This window comes from Macrosteles quadrilineatus, unplaced genomic scaffold (assembly GCF_028750875.1).
Source record: "Macrosteles quadrilineatus isolate MER2022 unplaced genomic scaffold, UCM_ALF_1.0 Scaffold_1__1_contigs__length_201487025, whole genome shotgun sequence".
NCBI classification, from domain to species: Eukaryota; Metazoa; Arthropoda; class Insecta; order Hemiptera; family Cicadellidae; genus Macrosteles; species Macrosteles quadrilineatus.
Genome location: NW_026542594.1, coordinates 185,805,321 through 185,830,359, shown reverse-complemented (window position 1 = coordinate 185,830,359; position 25,039 = coordinate 185,805,321). Strand labels below are relative to the sequence as shown.

Sequence of the window (25,039 nt, the reverse complement as noted above, 5' to 3'; positions counted from 1 at the left end):
GTTTGTATTTTTTATAATTAGTTTATCTACAATTGTTGTACTAAAGATTTTCTTATAAAACTATATCCACAGAGATATAACATTTAAACTTTTTTACAATGTTTATGTTTAAGAGTACACAATTTTGTTTTACCCTCTATATATTTTTTCCCAAATAAAATACGCAAAATGTTTCAAACAAAAACTTAAGTATGTTTCTTAAGGTTTATAAATATATATTTGATTAGTCATATGAAAAAAACTGATGTAGTGTGGGGCGTCGGCATTGTCGGCAAAGACACCGGGTGCAGGCTTCCGCGCAGCGCAGCACCGCCCGTCGATGCGTCGCGTCATAGGCACCGACATCGCTAAGTTCTCAAAGGTTTTATACAAATGCTATGGCCTTGTACTTTTTAGTTTACTACCAAAACAATCTGTATCCAAGCTTAACCGTTAACAGTAAAAACAATTATTATTTAGATGGAACCCAATAATTTTTTTATAACCAGTTTTGGTTCAGGTAAATTAATCTCTACCTACTTACTTGTTATACTTGCAATACTTTTAATACTTGATTTCTTCATATTTGACCAACGAAAGTTTGATAGATTGAGGTATATAACACTAGGCCTTTATAAACACTTTAAAAATCACTATAAACATACTCTTTGCTCTTCCTTACGTTACAATGTGCTTTCCATTATCTACCACCAATGGGACTCGCTTTGTTCCCCGCAAGATTTTTACTAACTGCGCCTCGCGGTCAGTAAAGATCTAAATAGTAAACTGAAAAAAATACTAATTAGATGAAACCTAATCATTTGTACATTTCTTAAATTTATTGTTGGTTTTAACTCGTTTATCATTTAAAATAATAATTTATTTAATTATTTCTGTCAATGGCTAAACCTATTGACAATAATATACATGGATACATATATTACATTACATAAAGCTGGGTAAGAAACATACTGAACCCAATGATGAGATGATCCAATTCGCCTATGGGTCTGAGGATGATTGGAGTGTCGAATCGAAATCGACGACCACTTACCATCTTTTATGTATATTTACAGTATTGTCAGTAACATTATAAGTGTAAATTAATGTTTTAAGTGTTAGACTATTAGACGTATTTTCTTTTATTTACTTTCCAATTAATTAATGTAATAAGGCATATATCCAAAATTTATAAATAAGTAAGTAAAAAACTATTTGTGTCCCCATACATGCAGGCAGACTATTTACGGGATACATACAGGCAGATTATTCAAATTTCTTAACATATTGTGTAGATGTGTCAATCAAATTGAGGGTTTTTTATTAAAAATTGGCAGCAATGTATTACGAATCTGCTTTACGGCACTAATACGTGGTCCAGATCAATCATTTTTAGAGACTCTATACTGTGAATCTTGGTGAGGATCTGTTCTCTAATATTTTATTGTTTTCATGTTATCTAAAAAATTAGTCAGCATAATAGTTCTTTATTGGTTTTTGGTAGACATTATGCAAACGTTTAACATCGCTAATAAAGATGAAGGCGCTTATTAAGTGTTTTAAAATAAAAAAGTTAGTTTTAACATTGACTGGTTTTAATTTGTGTTCCTTACCATGATTAAAAATGGCTTATAAATACTACCGACAGTTTTCTACGTTGTTCGTGATATTATTTAAACACAGGCTTACAACTCATGGCAGAGCAGCAATATTTTATTTGCTAGCGGGAAGCGTGAAGAGAGAGACATATCAACGATAGGACGCAGTTTGTATCAAGGATTAGTGAGTCGACAAAAAATTTTTACTGACCGTGAGGTGATTCATTTAGTCACGGTTTAGCTTGGAAACAGATTGTTTTGGTAGTAATGTAGGCTACAAATTAGGAAGTCTTAGGATTTATATAAAACAGTTGAGAACTTAGCGGTGCCGGTCCTTATTAGGCTATGTATCGACGGGCGGGGCTGCGCGGATGCTGATAACTAATCAAATATATATTTATAAACCTTAAGAAACATACTAAAATTTTTGTTTGTAACATTTTGCGTATTTTATTTGGAAAAAAATATATATAGGGTAAAACAAAATTGTGTACTCATAAACATAAACATTATAAAAACAATTTTAACGTTATATCTCTTTGGATATAGTTTTATAAGAAAATATTTAGTACAACAGTTGTAGATAAACTAATTATAAATAATACTAAACCAAATTTCACTACATGACATGCGTAGAATTTGAATTATATCCAGTAAAGTTAACAACTGATATTTCCAGGTTTGGAGGTGGTTGGAGGGGGTGGGGGGGGAGATTCAGAAACTTTTTGCAAAATACACGTCTTAAGTGGTTCTATCACATATAACAAACTCAGCTTTCCACTATTTAGCGACGAAAAAAGGCAGTTGGTGCGTTTATTGGCTGGGCTAGATGCGATGACGCAGCGCAGAGGTGTTCAACTAGCGCGCACGCGCTCACTTTGCCGACGCTCAGCTCTTCACCCGGTCACCTAGATGACTAACAAATAATATATTTGTAAACCTTGAAAAACGTACTAAAACTTTTGTTTGAACCATATTTGCGTATTATTTATATTTAAAAGTATACATAGAGAAAAACAAGATTTTGCACTCTGAAACAAAGCTTTTAACGAAGTTTAAATTCTATATCTCCCTAAGTATTGGTTTTAGAAAAATGTTATAAACACAAAGGTTGTAGGACAACTAATCAGAAATAAAATAAAACAAATTGCAGCTCGAAAGCTTACATAACATTCGAATTATGATCAATTAAGTAAATCACTGCAATTTCTATGTTTGGAGGGGGGTGGGGGGGAAAGCTCAAGGGGTAGAAGTGGGGACTTTTGGGAAAATACACCTCTCATGTGGTTCTATCACATATAAAAAATCCAGCTTTCCACCATTTAGTTGCGATAAAAAACATTTATTGACTGGGCTAATTGTACTCCATTGTTATCTGTTAATACATATTTCAATATTTTCTGTGAAATAACTTGTCTAGGCAGTATTATTCGTGTGTGTACGCTATATTATAATTTTTGAGTTAAGTTCGTGAGTCATGGAAATCAATGGTTAATGGTCATGGATAGTCATGGAAAGTCATGGAAATTTATGAAAAATTTTCTGTGGACACCCTGTAGTTCCCATCGACTCACTTCTTTCGGCCCCTTCTTCGTCAAGTCATAAATTAAAGGAGTAGTAGTGTGTCTACACCTCTGTGGACTCGTCTACAAGACTTGAGCTCATTGAAATGATTTCAAATGACGTTTGGTAACCACATATTTTAAAATAGCTTCACTTAATACTATCGCTTACCGTTGGTGCATGCTCGTGGAAAAGAGAATGGTAATGGTTTGAAACTACAAGATTTTAACGCCCTAAATCAGGGTTCCTGTAGATAGTAAATCGTAACTCAAGATCTTAAATCATCGTTGTCAACATTCTCTTTGATGTACCTGTACCACATATTTGGATCATTGTATCATAATTATAACCGGCAACATTTTGATTGTCATTCGAGAACTTGGTCACTTTTTCTTCGGATTGGTCAAGAGCCATATAGATCTCCTTTGGTCCCATGACCTGTACAGTGTACAGAAGACGCCCCATTGCCTCCACTATGACATTGTACGCCGTTTATGTTATTTAAACCTAGACTCTTTCCCTCTTCTTTTCTCGGAGTCTCTGTTCTATTAATATCCTATCGGGTGACACACTCTGTTCTGACTCCCTCTGGACAAGAATAAAATAGAATATTTCCTATATTTTACAAAACGTTTTACTTGGATGTCTGACAGACGAATTGCTTTTATGTTGAGAAATCGTTTATAATTAGGTTTCGGTTTGAAAGATCGTTAATCCTAACACGCTTAGAGATGACAAATTTAATTGATTGTTAGTACTAGTGCTCACCTGATAATTATCAAGGTAGTACAGATTCCTCGTTGAATCGTGTGAAAAGTAAATAGCTAGCGATGGCTTAGAAACCTGCTTTTCTTTTGCGTGTAAAAATGGTCAGCAGTTCAGTTGATATTTTGAACAAATGTTAAACTGCAGTTCACTAGTCTATTTATCACACTCATCTCCAATCATATCTGGGCTTAGTTGTTACTGTACGTCTAGTTGCGTGCCCATCTTAATTAGTAATACTGGTAATAGTATAATGATGGTTTGGAACTGGGCACAGCGGTCCTTGCCAATCTGGTTTTAATGAATGCTCCTGACTGAAGAAACGGCTGGTATTATTCATTACAATAAAGCTAGAAAGGGCATCTCACTCCGTGGTACACTCAATTTGAGGTTATACAAACAACATCGGGCCCTTGTTTCAATTGAATACAGTAATGACATTTAATAAAATCTTAAATGGGTAAATCTTTTAGATTTGGTGTTTTGAGTGGTTTATTCCCTTATTTCAAGCTAATAGTCAGTGAAACGAAAAAACGAGTTAATAATGTATACAATTCATTTGGCTTCAACATCGATGTACAAATAGGTAACAGAAGATGAAGAAATAATAATCTGAATAACACAACGTATTTACCGGTACTCCAAGCACAAATGTGCGTTTTTTCGGTCACGAAACCTTCGATTTTACGACTCATTTGATAACCAGAGCGCTGTTTCAAACATCAATGTTTTTTTTTATCACTAGTTAACTACATGTGTACATTTTGTGCGTACAAACCTTAGTATTAAATGCACCTTGACAAATATATATTGCATCTAGTTTTCACCCTAGATTGAACATTATCAGTTAATGCAGAATTGCTAGTGTTGTTGCCAGTTAGAAATATCACTCTATGGGTAGTGACAGATTATACACTCCACATTTATCTTTCGGGATTTAAATTCGTTATATCGCCTCTTATAAATATTGAACAAAATAGTTTCAGAAAATTGTCAGTTAGGATCACAGTTCTTATGTTCAATAGATTATTAGGTTAACTCATTGTATTTCGTCTGCTTATCTAGTTTACCAATATTAGGGGGTATCTTATTTTGAGGCTTATTTAATCATTTATATTCTTGAGTATTTATTAACCTTAAAGCCTTAGAGGCTCGCTCTCCTAAATTTAAAACTTAATGCTTAAAACACTACTTACCTTAGCAGAAGTGCACATAACAGATGAAAATTGGTCTTGGTTAGCTTATTTATTTTACTTTCACAATACTCTTGGACAATGGATTTGCTGGTTTTCGCGATTTTTATCGGTCAAATCAAATCAAAATAAAACATAATTTATTCCATGCAAAACAGAAATTACAAAACAGTATTCTTAATACTAATGGAACTTCCCCACATAGGCGAAGCCAAAAACGGTTAAGACCAAAACGGTTTCTTCATTGCATTAAGCAACTGGCACCTTTATTATGTGTAATACGAATGTTTTCAAACAAACACTGCTAAACGAGTTGGATGCAGTAGGATAAAACAAACACCACCAGATAAACAAGAGTAGTGAGAGCTTCTCACAAATAGTGATGAGTCATCAGTGGTGAGGCCGCCGCTGTTCCTCTGTGATACTGGATATCACACATGAAAAATCGGGCGGGCATGAATTGCTCCAAATGGCCTGAGTAGATAGCCGGGTATTCCTGAATTGCGCCAACTATTCCAGGGAGCCACCCGATACGTTCATTAACTCCGCCAAGTGGCGCCCCTCTTTTACTGTATAATTGAGTAGGTTAGGTTAAGTTAGGTTAGGTTAGGATGACACGTAAACAGAACACTTCTGCCGGCGACTCACCCCTACCTGGCTTGGGCTTGGCGCAACTAACATTTTTTGGGACCCTTTGAGGGCTTGGCGCAATTAAGGAACTCTGACGCAACTAATGCACGACCGAAAAATCTGTGAAGATGTGAATTGTATGAACAATCAACATACATTACATTGGTACAATTTCTCTTTGATCAGAAAATTTATAAACACAGATAAATAAAGGTACAGCTCAATCGCTAGTGACATGAGGAACGACTTTTAAGGATAATTAATCGTAGAAACTATAAGTTGGGAACGTTTTGTAGTAATACCGTGTCCTGTCCGCGTCGTTCTGGGAAGTGTTGAATTGGAATTGATGAGTGCGAGGTTGAGGCTACTTGACCCAATGATGAGCAAGAAGACAGGCTATCTCGACATCACAAGGACGTGTGCAATACAAACAACGACAAACATTACACTTGTTACTAAACAACTCCTACTTGAAAGTAGCAAGTCCTTAAGCTGATGTGAACACCTGCGGGCCGAGGCGTCCCCATCATTATGCGCATGGATTTCATGTAGGGCGGCCGTGGGCCTTCTGCGATTATACCGACCTTGATGCTTACCCAGAGGCTTGGTCTCTGTGGAATCTTGGGCCGGTCCTAGTAAAGTTACGTGAAAGAAGACAAGTTGACGGAACCTTAAACATTTCAGAAGAGAATGTTTTTTCCTGTTAAAGGGAACATTCGTTATTATCGATGATTTTTTCTCTCGATATATCGATATTAACAAATTGAAACATATCAGCTGACAACCACGATAAATATTGTTCAGTATCAACAAACAATAATGAAATGAAACTGTTTTAAAAAAATAACCTAACATAACTAACCAAACTTGCTGTGTAACATTCCATGTTTAACTTGCCTTTTCTGTTATCAAAAGGAATATTTAAATAGTACAGCAAGTTTGGTTGGTTATGTTAGGTTAGCTTAGAACAGTTTCATTTCTTAATCCATATAATAGACTATTTTAGCCTAAACAAGATCAGTTGTCAATATAATGGATCGGTAAAAAAAAATATCGATATATCGAAAAAATCATCGATAATAATGAATGTTCCCTTTAACAGGAAAGTACCGAATGGGTTTAGTAATCGCGCAATTACTTACTCCCAGTGCCATTCGTACTCTATGAGATATTTAATTTCACTAACTAATTGTCTCAATATCGTACAATTCTCTGCGTGTTATTCGTTGGCTTCACACATTCTTTTGTCTTTGGTTAATTACTTTTTCAACCTCAACCTTTGGGTGTCCAGAAAATGTCTTCCTTATTTTCTGTATTACATCTTCTCTGCATTTTTTTATGATTTTTGATTTGTCTTTTCTATTTAAGTCTGACGCTTGAAACTGATTCCGCTACTACTAGTTTGACGAACAAATCCCCTACAATATTGTAAGCCTAAATACCTCGTTGATCACCCCTATTAACACCAATTTTCCCATCTAAAATAAAGTTGTGTCACCTTCATCCCCGTCACATCTTCCTTCGTCTAGGAATGAAATACCCACTGCGTTGGACCATTCTCGCCATTGGAAGAGTATAACCATGCTCAAAGCTCAAAATCACTAAAAGATGTCAGTTCATCCCAGTTTCAACATACATAGACATGATGTCACCTTCGCTGAGCCTCTCACAGCCCTAGGTGATGTCATTCTCGCCGCGCTGTCGCAATACCTGAGACCAAGTTACCATCATAGTTTACTAATTTTAGATATTTTATATTCTACAGTGAGAAATGTGTGGTTTGTCATTGGACATACCTGGTATCCATATATAAATCCCAAAGTACCCATGAACTTTTGAGAAAACTAAAAGTCTTACCCCCATAAACCATATTAAGTACTTAAATGTTCGTCATGACGAGAAAATTTGTGCAAAAATATCCATTACTAGGTGAAACCCGTCGAAATCGACGGTTACTTTCAAGGCTTACGCAAATTCATCTAACTGCGATAGATTGAGTGAAACTATACATATTTTGAGCATTTAGCATTGTTCAAAGAGTAATAATTGTAAAAACAATATATTAATTGCGTTATTTACCAAAAAGGGTTGATCATTCAATGAATAAAATATTTCCCATACCGTACGTCATCGGAGTTGTTAGTATGCTATCTGGTATCTCTTCCTTTGGAAGAACCTTTAAATAGTATTAAAATCGTATTGGTGGATCTTTTGTAGCTAAACACTTCCGTGATTTCATCAGTGTAATGCAGATTAATCTATGATTTTATTTGAAAAAAAAAAATGAAAACTGTTTTCCCTAGCACAGCTTTGATAAATTGGTTGTTGGGCTGGAATTCCTTGACATGGGGGATGTCAGTTAGTTGTTTCAGCCTTATCAGTTGCATAAAGTTGGCAATATAATCTCTCTACGGAATGTTAGGTGTAGTGGAATATACTTGAAGTGAAGTTGGCTTTTATTCTTGAACTGTTAGGGGCCTCCTCATTTATATGGTCGTGCAGCTTCATTGGCAACAAATAATGCGAATGACATAGTAATGTGGCATTTCCAAAAAGCAAAAAAATAATGTAAATTGGCTGTTACGTAAGTATTGACGTTTACATGCATTGTTAATCAACGTATCTTATAAAGGGTGATGTGATCTAGTTTAAAAGGAATATGACTTTTCTGTCATGACGGTAGCTGCTTAAATAGTATTTACTCATTGGGCCATTTTTACAGCCAAAATGTCGTGTTATTTTCAATAATGTTACCAACCCAGTGGGCCACGGTCGGTAATATAAGCCACTGCAAATAGTTTGTCAAGATAGGTACCATTTTATGAAAGGTTTCTGTGTTTGGATGTTATTAGAAACGGTAAGAGTACAATCAAATTCTGCAGATGAACTTTCTGTTGGAGAAATATAAAGCCGAATTATAAATGTCACAATGCGATTTTGATCATTTTGTAACTATATTATATGGGTAAGTTACATAGATTTTTTAGACTGCTGCTCAGTGCACTTTAAGAATATATATTTTAGAGATAAATTAAATGGTTTTTGTTGCATAGTAGCGCTAGTAAACATGCAAACCCTTTTCGTTAGTCTTATGACATTCAAAGGCTCTCTAAGAGTTTAGGTTCTTTTGTTCTCATATCTATATTATGTTTTCACTAAGCTGAATGAATACATGGAAGTAACCTCTCTTAAAAGTCTGCAGTATATTGCAGTTTTCCAGCTTAATAAATTTCTAAATCATGCACATATTTCTACATAAATATTGTAAAACGTTTTGTCCAGTTGCTGTAAACCACTATTAATTTAACAAAATGCAGACACAACCCTTTCAATAGATATAAGATAATTCAATAAGAAATAATTTCAAAAGTTACTGTTATAATAAAATTTTCCACCGATTTCTTAATGGAACGTTATATTGCAAAACATGACATGATACAGAAGAAAATCAATTTTAAAATCAGAAAATAACATTGCAAATAACTTACTTCTTTTGGACTATTTAGTTAACTCCCACTCCCAATAAGATGTGTGTTGTTTAAAATACAATTTTAAAATTAACAGCTGTTTCATTAAAAAGTATTATCCACATGACCAAAATGTAAACAAATCTGTGGAGGGATCTTTAAAGGCTTCTGGGGCAGAGCCCTAAGCGAATTTACTTCGTTTTTCTTTTGATAACTCATCTACAGACCAAGACCTTTCTTTGGACACCTCTACCAAGTTTCTACGCCCAGCCGTTCTCTCAAATTAGTGGAGACAAAGTTTCCAATTAAATATTTAGATTTCCCCATGTTAATCTTATGGGAGAAAATCCAACTTTGATGGAAGATCCTGCCCAAACTAATAAAGATATCAAAAAACTAAAAACACTTTGCAAAACTACAGATCAGGGCAATTTTTTAGACACTTTAATCATCAAAATCGGTCCAAAAATGAGGGAGGAGTTCTGTTCACAAAAATCGGCTTAGCGTATTATATTATATATAGATTTCATTATTCCCTTTAAGGTCATAATTCCTTTCTAAATGGGACTTTATATATAGGTACCTAATGTAAAAAAACCTCACCTGTACTTATTTGTTTAGATTACTGTATTCTATTTAGTTTATTTCAGCTTAGCTTAACCAATCAATAGTTTTATTAATACTAATGAAGTCAAACGGGGTGAAGCCCGCGGGTAACAGCTAGTACGTTTTTAAAATCTGTTAACCGCGTCCGTAAGACTATTGCGTTTTGCAAATCTCCGATTGTACTCGCTATGTGACTTGTAAACTGTTGTGAAACATAATAAGTATGGTGGGGAAATAAATGATTTGTTGCACATTTTATACCCTAACATTACCCATTTAAACCTTTAACCGAACAGAAATTTAAGCCGAAGTTTAAAATTAGAAAGGTAGCCTGTAAATACGCTACCATAAGTTGTGAAGATAAAAAGCAAAACACTTTAATATAATCAATTTTGACATGGAAAAATAATAAAACATTTTCTATTTAAATTAATAAATAACTGGTACTCCAGCTCCATCTTCAAACTCTCTAAGGGTCCTCCACTTCTTTCTTGTCCTCCTTAGACACATGCTGCTGGCCCTTAACGTCGCACAGATGGTTTTTACCCTTATCCAGTTCATCACTAAACTGTAAGGTTTCTTCCATTTTTCTGTTAGGCGTTTCTGCCATTGCTCTGAGCAAGGTCTGAAACTCTTTGCCCAGCATTCCGTCCACAGACGTGACTAGTGGGGTAAAAGATGCATTTCTGGTTTCTGTTATTGTTAAAGCTCTGAAGATAAATGGTTTTAATTCTAGTCAGACCCTCAGTTACGATCCTACGATAAGTTTTTGATATTTTCACCAGTACTTTTCTTATCGGTGAGCCCCCTACAAGTTTAATTTCATCCTCAACCCCCTTCACATGGTTCAACCGTGTGTTTAGCTCATCATTTTACACATCAAAAATAAGTTTTGCCGAATTTTCCCACCATTTCGATATTCTCATATCGCTTCGCCAGTTTCCCTCTGATCTGCAAGACCTTGGCCTATCAGCACCCTGGATACCTCCAACTCTAATAGTGAATCACAGTGTCAGGTAAGGTCTTGCCCATACAAGGAATGGCCCACATTTACCGGCCTTGTCCGGACAGTCTACAGCTACGGTCTACGGCGGTGTACGGCGCCGGCGACGCTGGCCAAGGACCTAGTGGCTACTTGTCATTCAGATACTTAGATGATTATCAAGCGCATCGTAATAGGGATTTGGCTCTTGTACCGTTTTGGACCTGTAGGATGAAATTTGGTCCAATGGTTTGCATTTATTCTTCTACATGCTCGTATCTTTATCTTCGTACATAATGTGTGTAGGTATCGATCTTTGTACACATTTGTACATTTTCGTTTTAAGGTACTTTGATTTTCATGTTATTGGGGTGTTGTTCGTTATATACTTCCACGTAAAACATCTTCATCCGCAGCCTGGTTTAGTTGACTTTGGATACTTCAATTAGACCCTTTATATTTCATGTGTTGAATGTTTGGTTGCGCTTAAGCGCGCTGATTTGGATTAAAATAATACACGTTAACACGTTCCTGGGCTATTGTATGAAATATCTCACAGTGCGCGCTTTCCTTTTTGTGAGTTAACTTTGAGACAAACAACATTTGATAAAATAAACTGTTTTATTGTTCTACGGATTACTTGCCTACCAAGACTCTTTAGATGCATCTCTATACATTAGTATCCAACGTCTACAAACCCAGTATACAAAAGTTTCTCAGATTTGTATCTCTAGATTGTAAATACTGCAATAATTGTCAAAGTGGTCTGTTTAAATTGTACTGCACCTGCTTGCTGCTAAATTTATATATCTTGTTATCAGGTTAGTTGTAATGTGCTTATACTAATATAAGTCTACATTGTAAAGTGGTTTATACCGTTAATAACCGAATTGAAAAGGTGTTACAGTTGCAAATAATAATTTAATATCCATACAACCGCGCCAAAAATTAAAATGCTATTATATATTTGTTCTTAATAAGGTTACGTTTGAAAAATATCAAAAAATATATGTTAAGCAGCAAAGACCTGTACAAATTGGCGTACCAAACAAAAACAAATTAAATTCACCTCTATTCCTAGATCAATGATTTAAAGGTAACTAGGTAGTAACATTGTGAGTTTAGCTATAAGATACGTCTAATGCAAATTCACTTTCTCCAGTATGTTGTAGGCCCAGAACATACAGGGTGCGGCGTTACCGTGTCCACTATATTACCGTGTCGCAACATGTAAGGTGTGTGCACCACTTTGTACCGATGAAATACCCAAGTTGTGTCTATACAATTCACCCACAAACCAACCACGGTTATGTATTTACGTGCGGAACTGTGAATCTATAGTCAACGATTTATCTCTGTTGTCTCGTTCTGATGCATTCTAGCAATGGTTGATTTATGATTTCGATGGCTTATCGTACTGGATAGTTACGGGATTTTTGGCTGCACTTTACTTTAGGTCCTACACTCATTCGAATGAAAATATCGATCGATATATCGATTAATCGATTGTTTCATTCGATATATCGTGTGATTAGTTAGGTAAGGTTAACCTAACCTAACTAACCAAACGATATATCGAATGAAACAATCGAAACCTAACTAACCAAACGATATATCGAATGAAACAATCGAACAATCGATATTTTCATTCGAATGAGTGTAGGACCTAAAGTAAAGTGCAGCCTATTTACTGGCAATTGACGAAGCTTTGCAATATAGATCAAAACACCTCCCTCATAGATGTAAACTATCCTTATGGATCACTCAAATGACAATTCGTAGGCATCATTCCGTTAAAAACAGTAGTGCGGAGGTTAACTATTTTATTCCTACTTTTTCGCCAGGAGCCTAACTTGGAAACCAAATAACACGATATATTTGCACACTATTATCATATGAAATGTTTATGATCGGCGAAGAACCTTTCTTAACAACCTCTATATAATTTTGTCACGAATTCTAGTTAAGAAATCCCGATGATCAGGAATTTATAAAACTAAATATTATGAATTACTCATACATATAAGCCGACTCGATTTTAAAAACAACTAGTCGTTTTGGTTTATAAAATTTAAGCAAAGCTGTTACATCCCAATAACTCATAAAACCCAACCATATAAAAAAAAACTACCTCGTTAAACTCTAAGGGAAGCTTTAGTAAATGTAGGCTATAGAAGAGTTAGTAGTTGCAATATTGTGACACGGCGTAGCGCCGTACAACAGCGAGCGGCAGTTCTCCCAACTCCAGTGTATTTTGTGTTGCAGTACACGATTTGCAGGTGTTCTGAAATTCCCGCCGAGCATGCCTTTTATTAAAATTAGGCCTACTCCGACAGATAATTTGTCTTTCTACTGACAAACTGGACAAACTTTATGTTAAGTTTATGTCCGGTTAATTGCGGTTTTCTAAGGGTTTTGTATTGGCTCTTGTTATTTCGCTAACTTAAAAACTTCAACTGAACAAATAACAATGATCCTTCTTAGCAGTCTTTAATTATCTCATTACACTTTAACACGAGGCACTATTTGACCTCAGCCCGATCTAACATGTTCATCATGCACTTGTTAAACTTGACAATAATATGAGAAATCTACTTGTACAGTAGTATCCAAAGTCAGTCTCGGTGTTTGTTTGTAAGCGCCGTACTATGAGTGAACGGCAACTTTATATACACCGCAACTGTTTTGCTGTGCGATGTTTGAAGGCGTTGTATACATGTCTGTCTCATTATGTCGTCAATATAAGGTTGATTAAAGATTGAAGAAAACGTAATTCAAGTCTATTTTATCATACTTTTTGTACACTTGTACAAATTAACCTAAAATTCATTGAACCATAGTTGAAATTACTGTTATGGTCAACAGAAAGTTATCCAATAGAGATTAGTTTTTCTTGCTTGGGACACTCTCGTTTTTTGCTCTTAGGTACCGGAAAAGGCATGTTCACATCGAGAGGCATTGGTGATTGACATTATTTAAACCCGCGACTCTCAGAACAAAGTCCCGAGCTTTGACCGCTAGATTATTTTTCCTAAATTTTACATCGACCGTAATCAATTATTTTACAGTAGGCTTCATCAGTTTCACTTATGCAACCCGAGCCCGCTAGTGAGGTGAAGTGCATCGGGGTTTCCTAACATACCCGCTATCGTTCATTCATACCTCTCCTACCTAGGTGTATCGTGGAATTTTAGTCATTCCTATGATAAATACATTCAAGGCTTTTACCATAGAGAAAAACCATAGACTAACCAACACAAGTAGACTTCTCATCCCATTGTAAATTTTGAAGCACGTGTCTAGTTGTTTCGTGTCTAGTTCATGTACTGGGCGCTAGTGTCGACGAAATTTTGTTTCTATTATTTTAGGGTTAATTTCTTGATTTCTGCTTTGTTTTATCTATGATAAAATGTACATAAGACTTACAATGTGGGTAACACTGTTGTGTTTGTTTTCCGATACTGCAAGTTAACAAGACTAATTTGATGTTGTTATGCGCCGAACTGTGTATTTTTTTTATTTTAAGGGCCGGTTTTAGAGAGTATGTGATTGTTATAATTGCAGAGTACCTACAATGGTGCAGGGATTTGTTTTTATTGGGTTAAATCGTTTTAAATTTGATAAACTAGCAATACATAAAGAACAGGAATACTCTACTCACACCGGACGGAAATATAACTTATTTAGCATATACTTACGATCTTAGGATGACACTTCTTGAAGTGTTCGTTTTTATCTGGTAACTTGTATGGCAATACTTACCGTACCACATTTAAGAAACCAGTTTTGTTGTGTATTATATGTCCGTTTGCGTTTAGTTGACCATATATATTTAGGCAAGATATTTAGGGTAAAACTACTCACAAGACGATACATGGGTCGTTAATAAATATATAGTCTTAATTTTGTTGAGATATTTTAAAGGTTGTTTAATAACAAATACAGTAGCAAGTAACTTACTCCACGCCGGACAGCAACATACCTTTATCATCTCCAGCTGGTGTACATCTGTTCATCAGCTGTTCTCTCTCATTGTTGTCGTTGCACACTGACTGAGCCTGATATGCACACACTTGCAGTATGTTTGTGTTTGTGTACACTAAGTAGTGGGGGAAGGTGTGGGCTCCAGTGTCGGTATCGCTTTCTATCGAGGAACATACGAACCAGCTGCCATGAATGGTGAGTTTTTACTCATATTTACACGTTTACGTCATTCAAATTTTTACACACTATTTGAATCTTACGTTGCGATGCTTTGTACGGCTTGTTCCTCCGTTCTTCTCGCATTGCATGCATATTAATTTAGGGTAATATACGCCCGGATGATCCCACCTTAATTAATAGCAATCAGCAATGCGATTTGGATGATCATTTAACATGTGTAATTGTCGGCTATGCCACTGGACTCGAGGCTGGCAGCTAGCACAGTTAGACTCAATTTATGTCGATAATGTATTACAAATTCCTGTAAAACCTACATTTTTGTGTACAAAGACTTCTTGTTTAAGATAAGAAATCTAGGAAATCATGCATTATCCATAAAGCAAAGTTATACAGAGAGCTTTGCTCATATAGTTTAACATTTTCTGTCAAAGTAAATATCCTTTCTTCACTGGGACAATCCAATTTTACTGAAGTTATATATCGAATTTGTGAAAAGATTTTATTATTGGAGATCGAGGTACATACTTTCTTGCGAATTATTTTCTTTTTAATCAATGAAATCTTATTTGGTATACTTATTAAACAGTTCTAATGTATATTTGGTTGTTTTTAAGCATCGCTCGCCCAATTTAAACACGACCTAACCTTCGGTTTATAAAATAAATTAAGATAGGGCCTAGCTGATATTAACAACTTAAATCCAAACAGTGTAAGGTTAAGTATTAAAGTTTCATAACTTCTACAGTCAATCAAGTAGCTTACTGATTTTGACCAATGAATAGGTACAAACCTTATTCATTTTTTTGTTTTGTCATGTAACTTATCGTAAAATGTTTCGAAAGAAAACTTAGCATTTAATTTAACCGGTACAAGTTTGTAGTTTGTAATTCCTACTAATTTTGTAAAATATTGTCTACTATGAACGTTGTTTACTAGTAAATAGTTAATGAAAATCTTGGTAATATTGAAACTTTAGTAATACAAAACAATACCTTGCGTAGTTAATCGCTGGTCGAATACTGAACTGTGTAAGAAGTAGGCAAGATGTACAAAATGCTTGTTAAAACGTCAAGTTGATGTAAGAATGACGAAGATTCCTCCATTTCCATTTACGCCATGATTCAGCAGACCTGCCTACATGACGTGGGCGTGGAAGCTCTCGTAGGCGTTAAAGCCGGGTTTTCCTAGGCGCGTAGTCGGCCAGCGGAGAGAGGAACGCGGAGAGCGGACTCAGCTGGTCTTAGGTAATTTAATGTTACTGTTTTCCTAGCAGCGGAGCGGAATGCCATGTTAATTTCAATTCCGCTCTCCGTTGTCCGCTCTCCGCTGGCCGACTCCGCGTCTAGGAAAACCCAGCTTAAGCTCTCTTGACTTTTGAACCGGTTTGTTTAATTCAAGTTGTAAACGTCACAAAATAAAATTCACAACTTTGACATCAATATAGGCTGGTATAAAGATTCATTATTAAATTCATTTGATTAGCTTACTTGTTGTTGTAATAAAAAAAGAATATTGATGAACTCACAGAATTTGCTTCAGTCTCAAATGATATTTTCTCCCCTAATTTTTTGTTTCTCCTGCCATAAATTGTCGTGTTAGAGGTTTTATTGTATACATTTAATCTACATGTAGGATAAAATCAGATTATCATCACTCCCTAGTTGAACGGCATCTATTGTTGTTCGTGTTTGATTTAGAATCGTGTATTAAACAGCGAAACATTGAAATCAGACTGTTCTGTACTGATTGTGGATATTTATAGGCATGGACTGTGGATGCGATACTCCCTGGTGTGGATTAACGTCCGCACGGGTGAGTACTACGACTATCCGCAGTACTATCCTGATAATTAGACCAATTCTTATATACCAAGGAAAAATGTGGTTCGGATTCCACTACAAACTGTAGGTCCCTTAGTTGCCATTAGCTGTATGGGCTATTAATTAACAGCTGTGTCTAAGGATTATGTCGGTCTTAGTCACTAACAAGACTACAAGATCGCGCCACTCATCCCACACTCATCTCCATTCATACTTGGCTTAAAATACCTACATTTGTATGGTCGCCATTTCAAAGAAAAGTATAAAGATTATTACAACGTGAGTGGGTTACGTTTCCCTAATAGGTTATACAAATCTTCCAACACGTTTCATTGAATTTTCATTATTGCCTAACACGATTGCTAGCAAGCCTTGTTTTTAACAGGTATGTGGTTGCATTACATTGTGGGGCCCACAGTTGATTCATCAGTTTCACGTGAATGTTCGTAATTTCTACGTCACGTGGAAATCGCTAAGTATTTTGAAACAGGACCTAGCAATGTCGGCGAGATACTGTTATCAATAGAATGTTTATGTGAAAATTTTTCTCGATTCTGGGTTTAAAAGCGGCATATTTAATAGTCGCTGTGTATTATGGTGTTCATGTTGTAGGACTGTAATTCGAGATCAGCTGATTATTCTGTTACATTGTTGTTGGCCATTATCTAGGAGGGCGTAGCGTTATTTTCTCGTAATTATCAATTAATCAATTATATCAATTATTTAAGATGGGGACGCCACTATGTGCGTATTTTAACCAAAATATGAGTGAAGGATGAGTGTAGGATGAGTGGTGGGATCTTGTAGTCTTGTTAGTGACTAAGGCCGACATATTCCTTAGACACAGCTGTTAATTAATAGCCCATACAGCTAATGGCGAGCTAATTGGTCTAATTATCAGGATAGTACTGCGGATAGTCGTAGTACTCACTAGTGCGGACGTAAATCCACACTAGGGAGCATCGCATCCACAGTGCATCCCTATAAATATCCACAATTCGTGACCTCCTAGTAGCTGGATTACAGGACGACGCCACCCGTCCCAGTCATAAATAAAAAGGTTAACAAAATCTTAAGCACGTTAACGGTATGTTAGATAAACTGTGTGTTACTAGTCGTGCTGACAACTACTATTTTCGGTAAAATGTTGACTAAATTCCTAATTTGCTGATGTGATGCACCAATGTTCTAGCGACGTCGTAGTCGGTGGGAGGTCTGAACACACGAATTAATCATAAAGGCCTCCACCAATACGCGCATCACATTCCACTGTTGGAATGAGTCACTCATACAAAGCTTCCTTGTCACGTAGCTAAGTAGCAAACCACCGTGTTGAATGGAGATTGGGTTTTAGCGAATGTAAATGTTTAAGGGTCTACGTCATCAGGTTGTCTGTTAAATGGTAACCGATTGTTTTGGTTGATCTATCAGTTTTTATGGACTGTTTTGTTTTCAAAGTAGATTTACTATGTTTTAGATTTATTTAGAACTAGCAGAGTACCCGTCCTTCGTACGGTGTGCATATAAGTTTAAAATGCTTATTGCAGTTATACTCAAGCTTTGCGTTTGCAATGGGGGAGGACAAAGTTTGATAAAATTTGCTTTTTTAATTTGACGCTATACTAATGGTATTACACATCTACTATAGCCATAATGTACTACCACTTCTCTAAACAATATAAAATAAATTATTACGAATTCACAAAAAATCACTTATTATTCACCACATTAAAAACATAAACATAACTGTAAACAATCCTACTTTGACAATTCTCATTGCGTATCACAGTTTTTTGTTGCTGCTTAGTTCAAATTAGCTGTTTTCATAAATGCAAAAAAACTGTAGTGCTGCACCCTGTTGATAAATCTTATAACTTTTCAATGATTTTATATATCTTATAACCAACTTTTTTAGTTGAAACAGCTGACTAAATTCTTTAATTCCATTTAAATATGAGTACTCATAAGGTTAACATGGGAAACTCTAGAGCCACTGGGGCGGAGCCCGAAAGGATTTTTGAGATAAAAATATACCTATATGTTAATCGGGAATGTGAGCTATCATCATGCCAAATTTGAGCCCAATCCATCCAGTAAATGCGTGATTGAACTTCAAACACACAAACAAACAAACAAACAAACACACAAACTTTCACATTTATAATATTATTACTAGCTGTAACCCGCGGGCTTTGCCCCGTTTAACTTCTTAATTTTCAAGATTATCTCGTTCGCATGGTTCAATCACGTCCTGGTTGAAGTTTGTTCGCTACGCTCACTCACCTTTAGGTTGGAGCTCGTTCGCTGCGCTCATTTGCCCTCAGGTTAGCTCGTTCGCTACGCTAACTCGCCTCCAGGTTGAAGTTCGTTCGCTACGCTCACTCACCTTTTGGTTGCAAATTAGCTGTTGTCATAAATGTAAAAGAAATAATAGTGCTGCACCCTGTTGGTAATCCTTGCAACTTTAATGCTATTGAACATCATAGAACAGAACCAACTTGTTTAGTTGAAACGGCTGTTAAGATTCAATAATTCCATTTCTCATAAGGTTAACATTGGAAACTCCAGAGCCACTGGGGCGGAGCCCGAAAGGATTTTTGAAATAAGAATATGCCTATATGTTAATCGGGAATGTGAGCTATCATCATGCCAAATTTCAGGCCAATCCGACCAGTATTTTTCGCGTTCACTTGTCACAAACATACATCCATACATCCAAACTTTCTCATTTATAATATTAAGTATTATATATAGCCTATAGGCTATAAGAAGTCTACTTGCAGTGTCCAGAATAATGATGACTCATAGCATGCTGGTTTAGCTTAATCGACATTATTAGTTCTACTCAATATTTGATTCCACAAGTCCGCTGTGTTCAACAATCCTGAGTTAAGGCAGAATAGCGAGAGTGCCGAGTCCACATAAGGTAATGTGAAAGCTGTCAAATGCCAGGGGATTGTCTACAGTCACACTGTACTCAGATCACATTGACCATAGTATTGTATTGGCTCAGCTCCAGACATATCCAATACTGCATTGGACCACGAGTAACGGCAGCTGCAACCGTTGCGTATGGTTATCAATATGATCGGGTTGTTTGCGATATTTGCTATCTTATAGAATAAAAGAGAAGATGCAATGCCACGAATCCACGATTGTGGTATACAGGGTGATTGATATATGTGTGCCAGCCGTTTTATTCGAAAACTATAAGAGGTATCAAAAAAAGTTAATTGACCTTATATTTTTTATTAAAAAAATTGTAGTAAAGTCGAAAAAAATATTTTGATTTTTCTTATGGAACCCTGTATTGTATGATGTATTCCGGTAGAAAATGTAATTTTAAGACAATTTTATTCTTGTGATTTTTTTCATAAACCTAACCGTTTCAAAGATAATAATGGTTAAATATTTGAAATTGCCTTTCTCTTGGCATGAGAAAGAGTTTGGACAAAGGCCTCAGCATGTCAGCTGTTTTATTCGAAAAATATTCAAAATTTTACAACTTACAGTAAACCATTATTATCTTTGAAACGGTTAGGTTTATGAAAAAATCACAAGAATAAAATCGTCTTAAAATTACATTTTCTACCTGAATACATCGTAAAATACAGGGTGTTCTATAAGAAAAATCAAAGTTGGCGGCCATATTAGAAAAATGGCGGCTAAAATAATTTTTCCGACTTGACTAAAAAATTTTAAATAAAAAATCCAAGGCACTTATCATTTAACTTTTTTTAATATATCTTATGGTTTTCGAATAAAACGGCTGGCACACTTATATCAATCACCCTGTATAAACCATTAACTCCGAACAGATGAAGTAAACTTCTCATCCTCTTCCTCTATTGTCAAATCAGATTTTATTCTATAGCGCTGATAGCTACAAAATAATTGTGTTTCATTTTAGGGTGGATTATATCTTTTTTTGTTTTTTTACTGTTTGTTTTCAATACCAAAGGAAAAACTATTATTTGAAGAAAACCAAAACATATAAGTGAGCTAACAACAAAACTCCATCCACATAAACTCTATTATACCGTTGTTTGTCCCATCCCAGCAAGTCGGTCTACAACCAGAAATACGTAAAAAAAACTCCTTTTTTATTAAAATAATGGTTTCCTTTTTGTTTCAGGTGAGTATCCTGTGCCAGAAAGATTATATGGAATGTATAATGAGTGAACTGTACGTAAGTAACTAAACAATATACTTTACGGAGAGTAATTTTTAGAATTTATAGAGGGTTGGTGTATAAACTGTACTTTCATTGGTACTAATCATTAGTTTGTAATTAATTGTGGTAATTAATTTAGTTGGTAACTTATAATTTGTTGATGGAATGGCCTCTGGATCGTCTGAATTAGCTATACAGTGGTTTAAAATACCTTGTTACTGTCAAAAACGATACTTCGTAGTATCTATTTCGAAGGATCGTTTTTGACAGTAACAAGGTATTTTAAACCACTATATAGTTATAATTTTTTTTTAAATACGTGACCATACTTAAATACCCCCGCCGCAGCAAACCTGCAGACTAAGCGAATTTCCATTTGACTGATTGGATTTACACTGAAATGTCTACTTAAAAATATAACATTTATTCTTGATTTAAATAGAATTAGTTTAACAAGTACTTAGGTTTGCTGCATCAGGGAGGGTAAAACTGTTTTTTTTTTTTTTTATGTGAATAGTTAGTAAGAAATAAAAACATTTTCCAAATTTGATCAAAATATGTTCACAAACAAGCAAACTACAACAGTTTACTTATTCTCCTTAAGAATAACATGGGCATTTTAAATTTACAATTTTTTGGAATTTTCTCCGTAACTATTAGGCGCATAATAACGCTTCAATATACTAAATTATTTGTTTTTTTAAGCTCTACAAAATGGTTTGGAAAGAAATTGCTAAATTTTATGTTTTTTTGGGTCAAAAATAGGAAAAACCTATTTTTACCCCATAAAACCCCCCGTAAACCCCCGTTCCCATGGTCCGATCATGCTGGATCGCGAACTCGTTCGAATAAACGTACGTTTACACGTTTGTACCAAATTTCATCCAAATCGGATCATTTTTGCTCGAGTTATCGTGCTGACGGACACACATATATATATATATATATATAAATATATAAATATATAAATATATATATATATATATGAATTTGAACGGATGGTGTTTTTGGCCTCTAGGGACCTCAAAACGAATAAAAAAATCGGTCCCGCGTCCAGGTCTTACCATGAGTACTACGGTAATAGCTTATTCCCTATATGGGAAATTCGCTAAAACACGAAACTTAAACATGGTACAGTTTTTATAAACATGTGACCTCTTGTTGAAAAAGTGTTTAAAAATGTTACAAAGCTATTGAAAACCGTCGATAAGCGATGGAAACTAGTTATAAGAGGATCAACTACTAAGGTTATTTTACTTATTGTGGTCATATTTTTTTATATTTTAGAGTGAACAAGACAGTGTTTAGTTTTGAACGTTACAATGCATCACAGAGTTGGTAAACCTTTGTTTCTTTGAAAGTTTGATAGTTGAAAAACTACAACGAAGACATGTCATTTTGTCTGGTTTCAGTGCCAAACCACTGACTGATTAATAGCTAACGTTTACAAATGTCGCAACACTTACAGTAGTTGTTTAATGTTTGTTCTAAACTGTTTAAACTATTATAAACACGTTTCTGTTTTATCATTCTGTTTTATCATTACAAAACATGTCTAGGCTGGTTTGAAACATGTTAAAATGTTAAAACAGCTCGCTAAACTGTGTATTCTAAATGTATTCTAAATTAGGTTATTGAAACATGTTATATTACATTATAACAGGTTACCGTTTCTTGACACAGTTTACAGTTTCATGAAAAATTGTAGAGCTGTGAGAATAGTTTATGCTTTGTATAGAGTATTTTAAAATTTTTTAGGAATTGTTACATGTAATACAAATTTGCCACGATGTTAATGAAACCTGTTACAGATTGTCAAAACATCTTAAAATTTCATGACCAATTTACAGATCGTCACATTCGAAATCGAAATAAATGTTTACAGACCAACCGTTTCTCACAGTGTTAATTATTAGTGAAAAACTATAACCTGTCGATAATTTTATCCTCAGTAGAGTGCAATGTTTCTTATTTTATCATACTATACAACGCTTTAGTCTATTCTGAATTTAATATTTTCTTGGAGTGATAAAATGCATTTGTTTTCATGTTACAAACTCATATGTCCTAAATGAGTCCTATATTGTGTGACAAGACTGACAGTGACATAGGAAATAAACATAAATCTCAGGCCTTGGTCATCCAGTTATTGCTTTTAGACTGATTGCTTCACATGTTATGCACCCTCTTGATTTTTTTCGGATGAAAAAAAATGCATACAATGTACTAATTAGTGGAGTTTTCACACAGAATCTAGTGTAAATGTTCGTCATGAAGTAATTGTAACAATTACATCTTACACATCCACTTTATTCTACCCTCATGCTATTTAGTAGGTTTAGCTTAAAATACGTTCACAAAATACACCGCTGTTTTACAAAGTAGTTAAAGATTAATCCTAGTACAACCATCGAGCACATAATGCTCTATGAGTACAACTGCTTCAGATTGCATCAGTTAACAATACAAAATAGTAACAGCACAATTAGAGTAGATGTTTGGACAGTTTTTTGTAGTCTTGTCGGTAATCCGTATGCCACAATATGATAATGAAGGATTCGTCGACGATTCGTTGTCTAAATCGTGAAATTTTTGTACCGAATGTTCCCTACGACGGATAGGTAAATCAACCGTGTACTGTCGCAACTTATTAGGGCCAAGGTCATATATTAATTGTTTGCTCTGTGTTGTGCGACACAATTGGACCAATAGCCTCTACATCATCTCGGCCTTACTCCTACTTAACTACAGTACTCCTACTTACACTTGTCTTGTAATACAACGTCTTCTAGCCTACTGTCATCATGTTCAAAATTTTTGTTACATGTTACACCCACTACGTCATAGCCATCACAAGCCATAAGGACGTGTCTGTATGATCAGATCAGGTGTCGGCAGGAGTCTATGCTAGTAGTCCTGAGGTGTAGGTCTAGGTTATGGGTGTTATGACATTGAGGGCTGGGCCCAACCAACCATTGTTGCATGGGAGGAAATTGATGTCGGCGTTATACACATTTGGACTACTACAATTCTGGACACAATGGACTCATTATAGCAGCGATGACGGCGCATATCCGCGATTCGTGGTGATATTGTGGTGGCTTCAGGGGTCCACCATGTTGTTGAGGTATGTTTGGTGATTTTCATATCAGTCATAGGAAATGTTACACAAATCATCAAATTGTCCATTATTAGTACATTAATAATCAAACCAAAGATTGTTTTTTGCCGAGGGAGAGAATGAGACAGGGGTTGGACGCTAGGAAGGAAATGGTCAGGAAAAAGGAAAACACACATCCTTGGAAGCAGGAAAAAAAACTAACATGGCTTAGATAAATGGCCTCCAGGACCTACCTGCGAGTGGAACCGTGCAGAAAATTCAAGCTGCACTGGATGCGGAGAAGAAAACACCCCAGATCATGCATCCTCTGATTTCAGCACATGGAACAACTGAGAGTAAGGCTTTTCGAAGAAGATTGGCGTCACTTAATTCCCCAGCCTCGGAGTTTGGCTAAATCGCTGAGTTAGTCTGAGATGAGGGAGTTTTGTTGCAAAGCCTGGAAAGTTTTCCTCGAGTAGATCAATCTGTGTGAAGGAAGAAAAGCAAAACTTGAAATTCAAGAACAATAACTCGAAGAAGAGAACTCGTATAGTATTGAAGCTGAAAGAAGGACTCGCCTGACATGACCAACCTGATTTTATGACAACCCAAGAAAACACAAATTCATCAAGTAAAGTGTTCAACACTTCTGTCCCACAGCTTCAAAATGTCTGTAACGGAAGCGGTAATAAAGACAAAACCCTAACGATAAGATCAGATATTATGATTAAGAAAGATGAGGTGAGGAACCTCAAGATGAGGAAAAGGACTCTGGAAACAATAAGATTATATGCAGGTTCAGAAGTGTGTTGTGCGTGTGAGGCTGCAAAACTTGAGCGTGTAGTCACTAATAAAGTCAGTATTTTAATACTGTTTCCCTCCATATGGCAACAGAATTGTCGAGAATATATGTGTCGGATTCAACGTCCGCAAAACGTGGCAATCCTGTTCATTTTTAGCGAATTTCCCCTATAGGGAATAAGCTATTACCGTAGGTC

General features: G+C 35.6%; 1 protein-coding gene across 5 annotated transcripts in view; it reads left to right on the top strand.

The window, feature by feature from the left end:
• Positions 1-25,039, top strand: part of LOC128991695 (paxillin) — a 109,133-nt gene that overhangs the window by 20,509 nt on the left and 63,585 nt on the right. Inside the window, exon 1 of one of the 5 annotated variants that reach the window (XM_054414833.1) lies at positions 14,899-14,962. The exons of the other annotated variants lie outside the window; for them this stretch is intronic. Within the exon in view, the coding sequence (XP_054270808.1) occupies positions 14,956-14,962 (7 nt within the window). The 5' untranslated portion in view covers positions 14,899-14,955. Of the gene's footprint in view, positions 1-14,898; positions 14,963-25,039 lie in introns of those variants that run through there. 5 annotated transcript variants of the gene reach the window in all.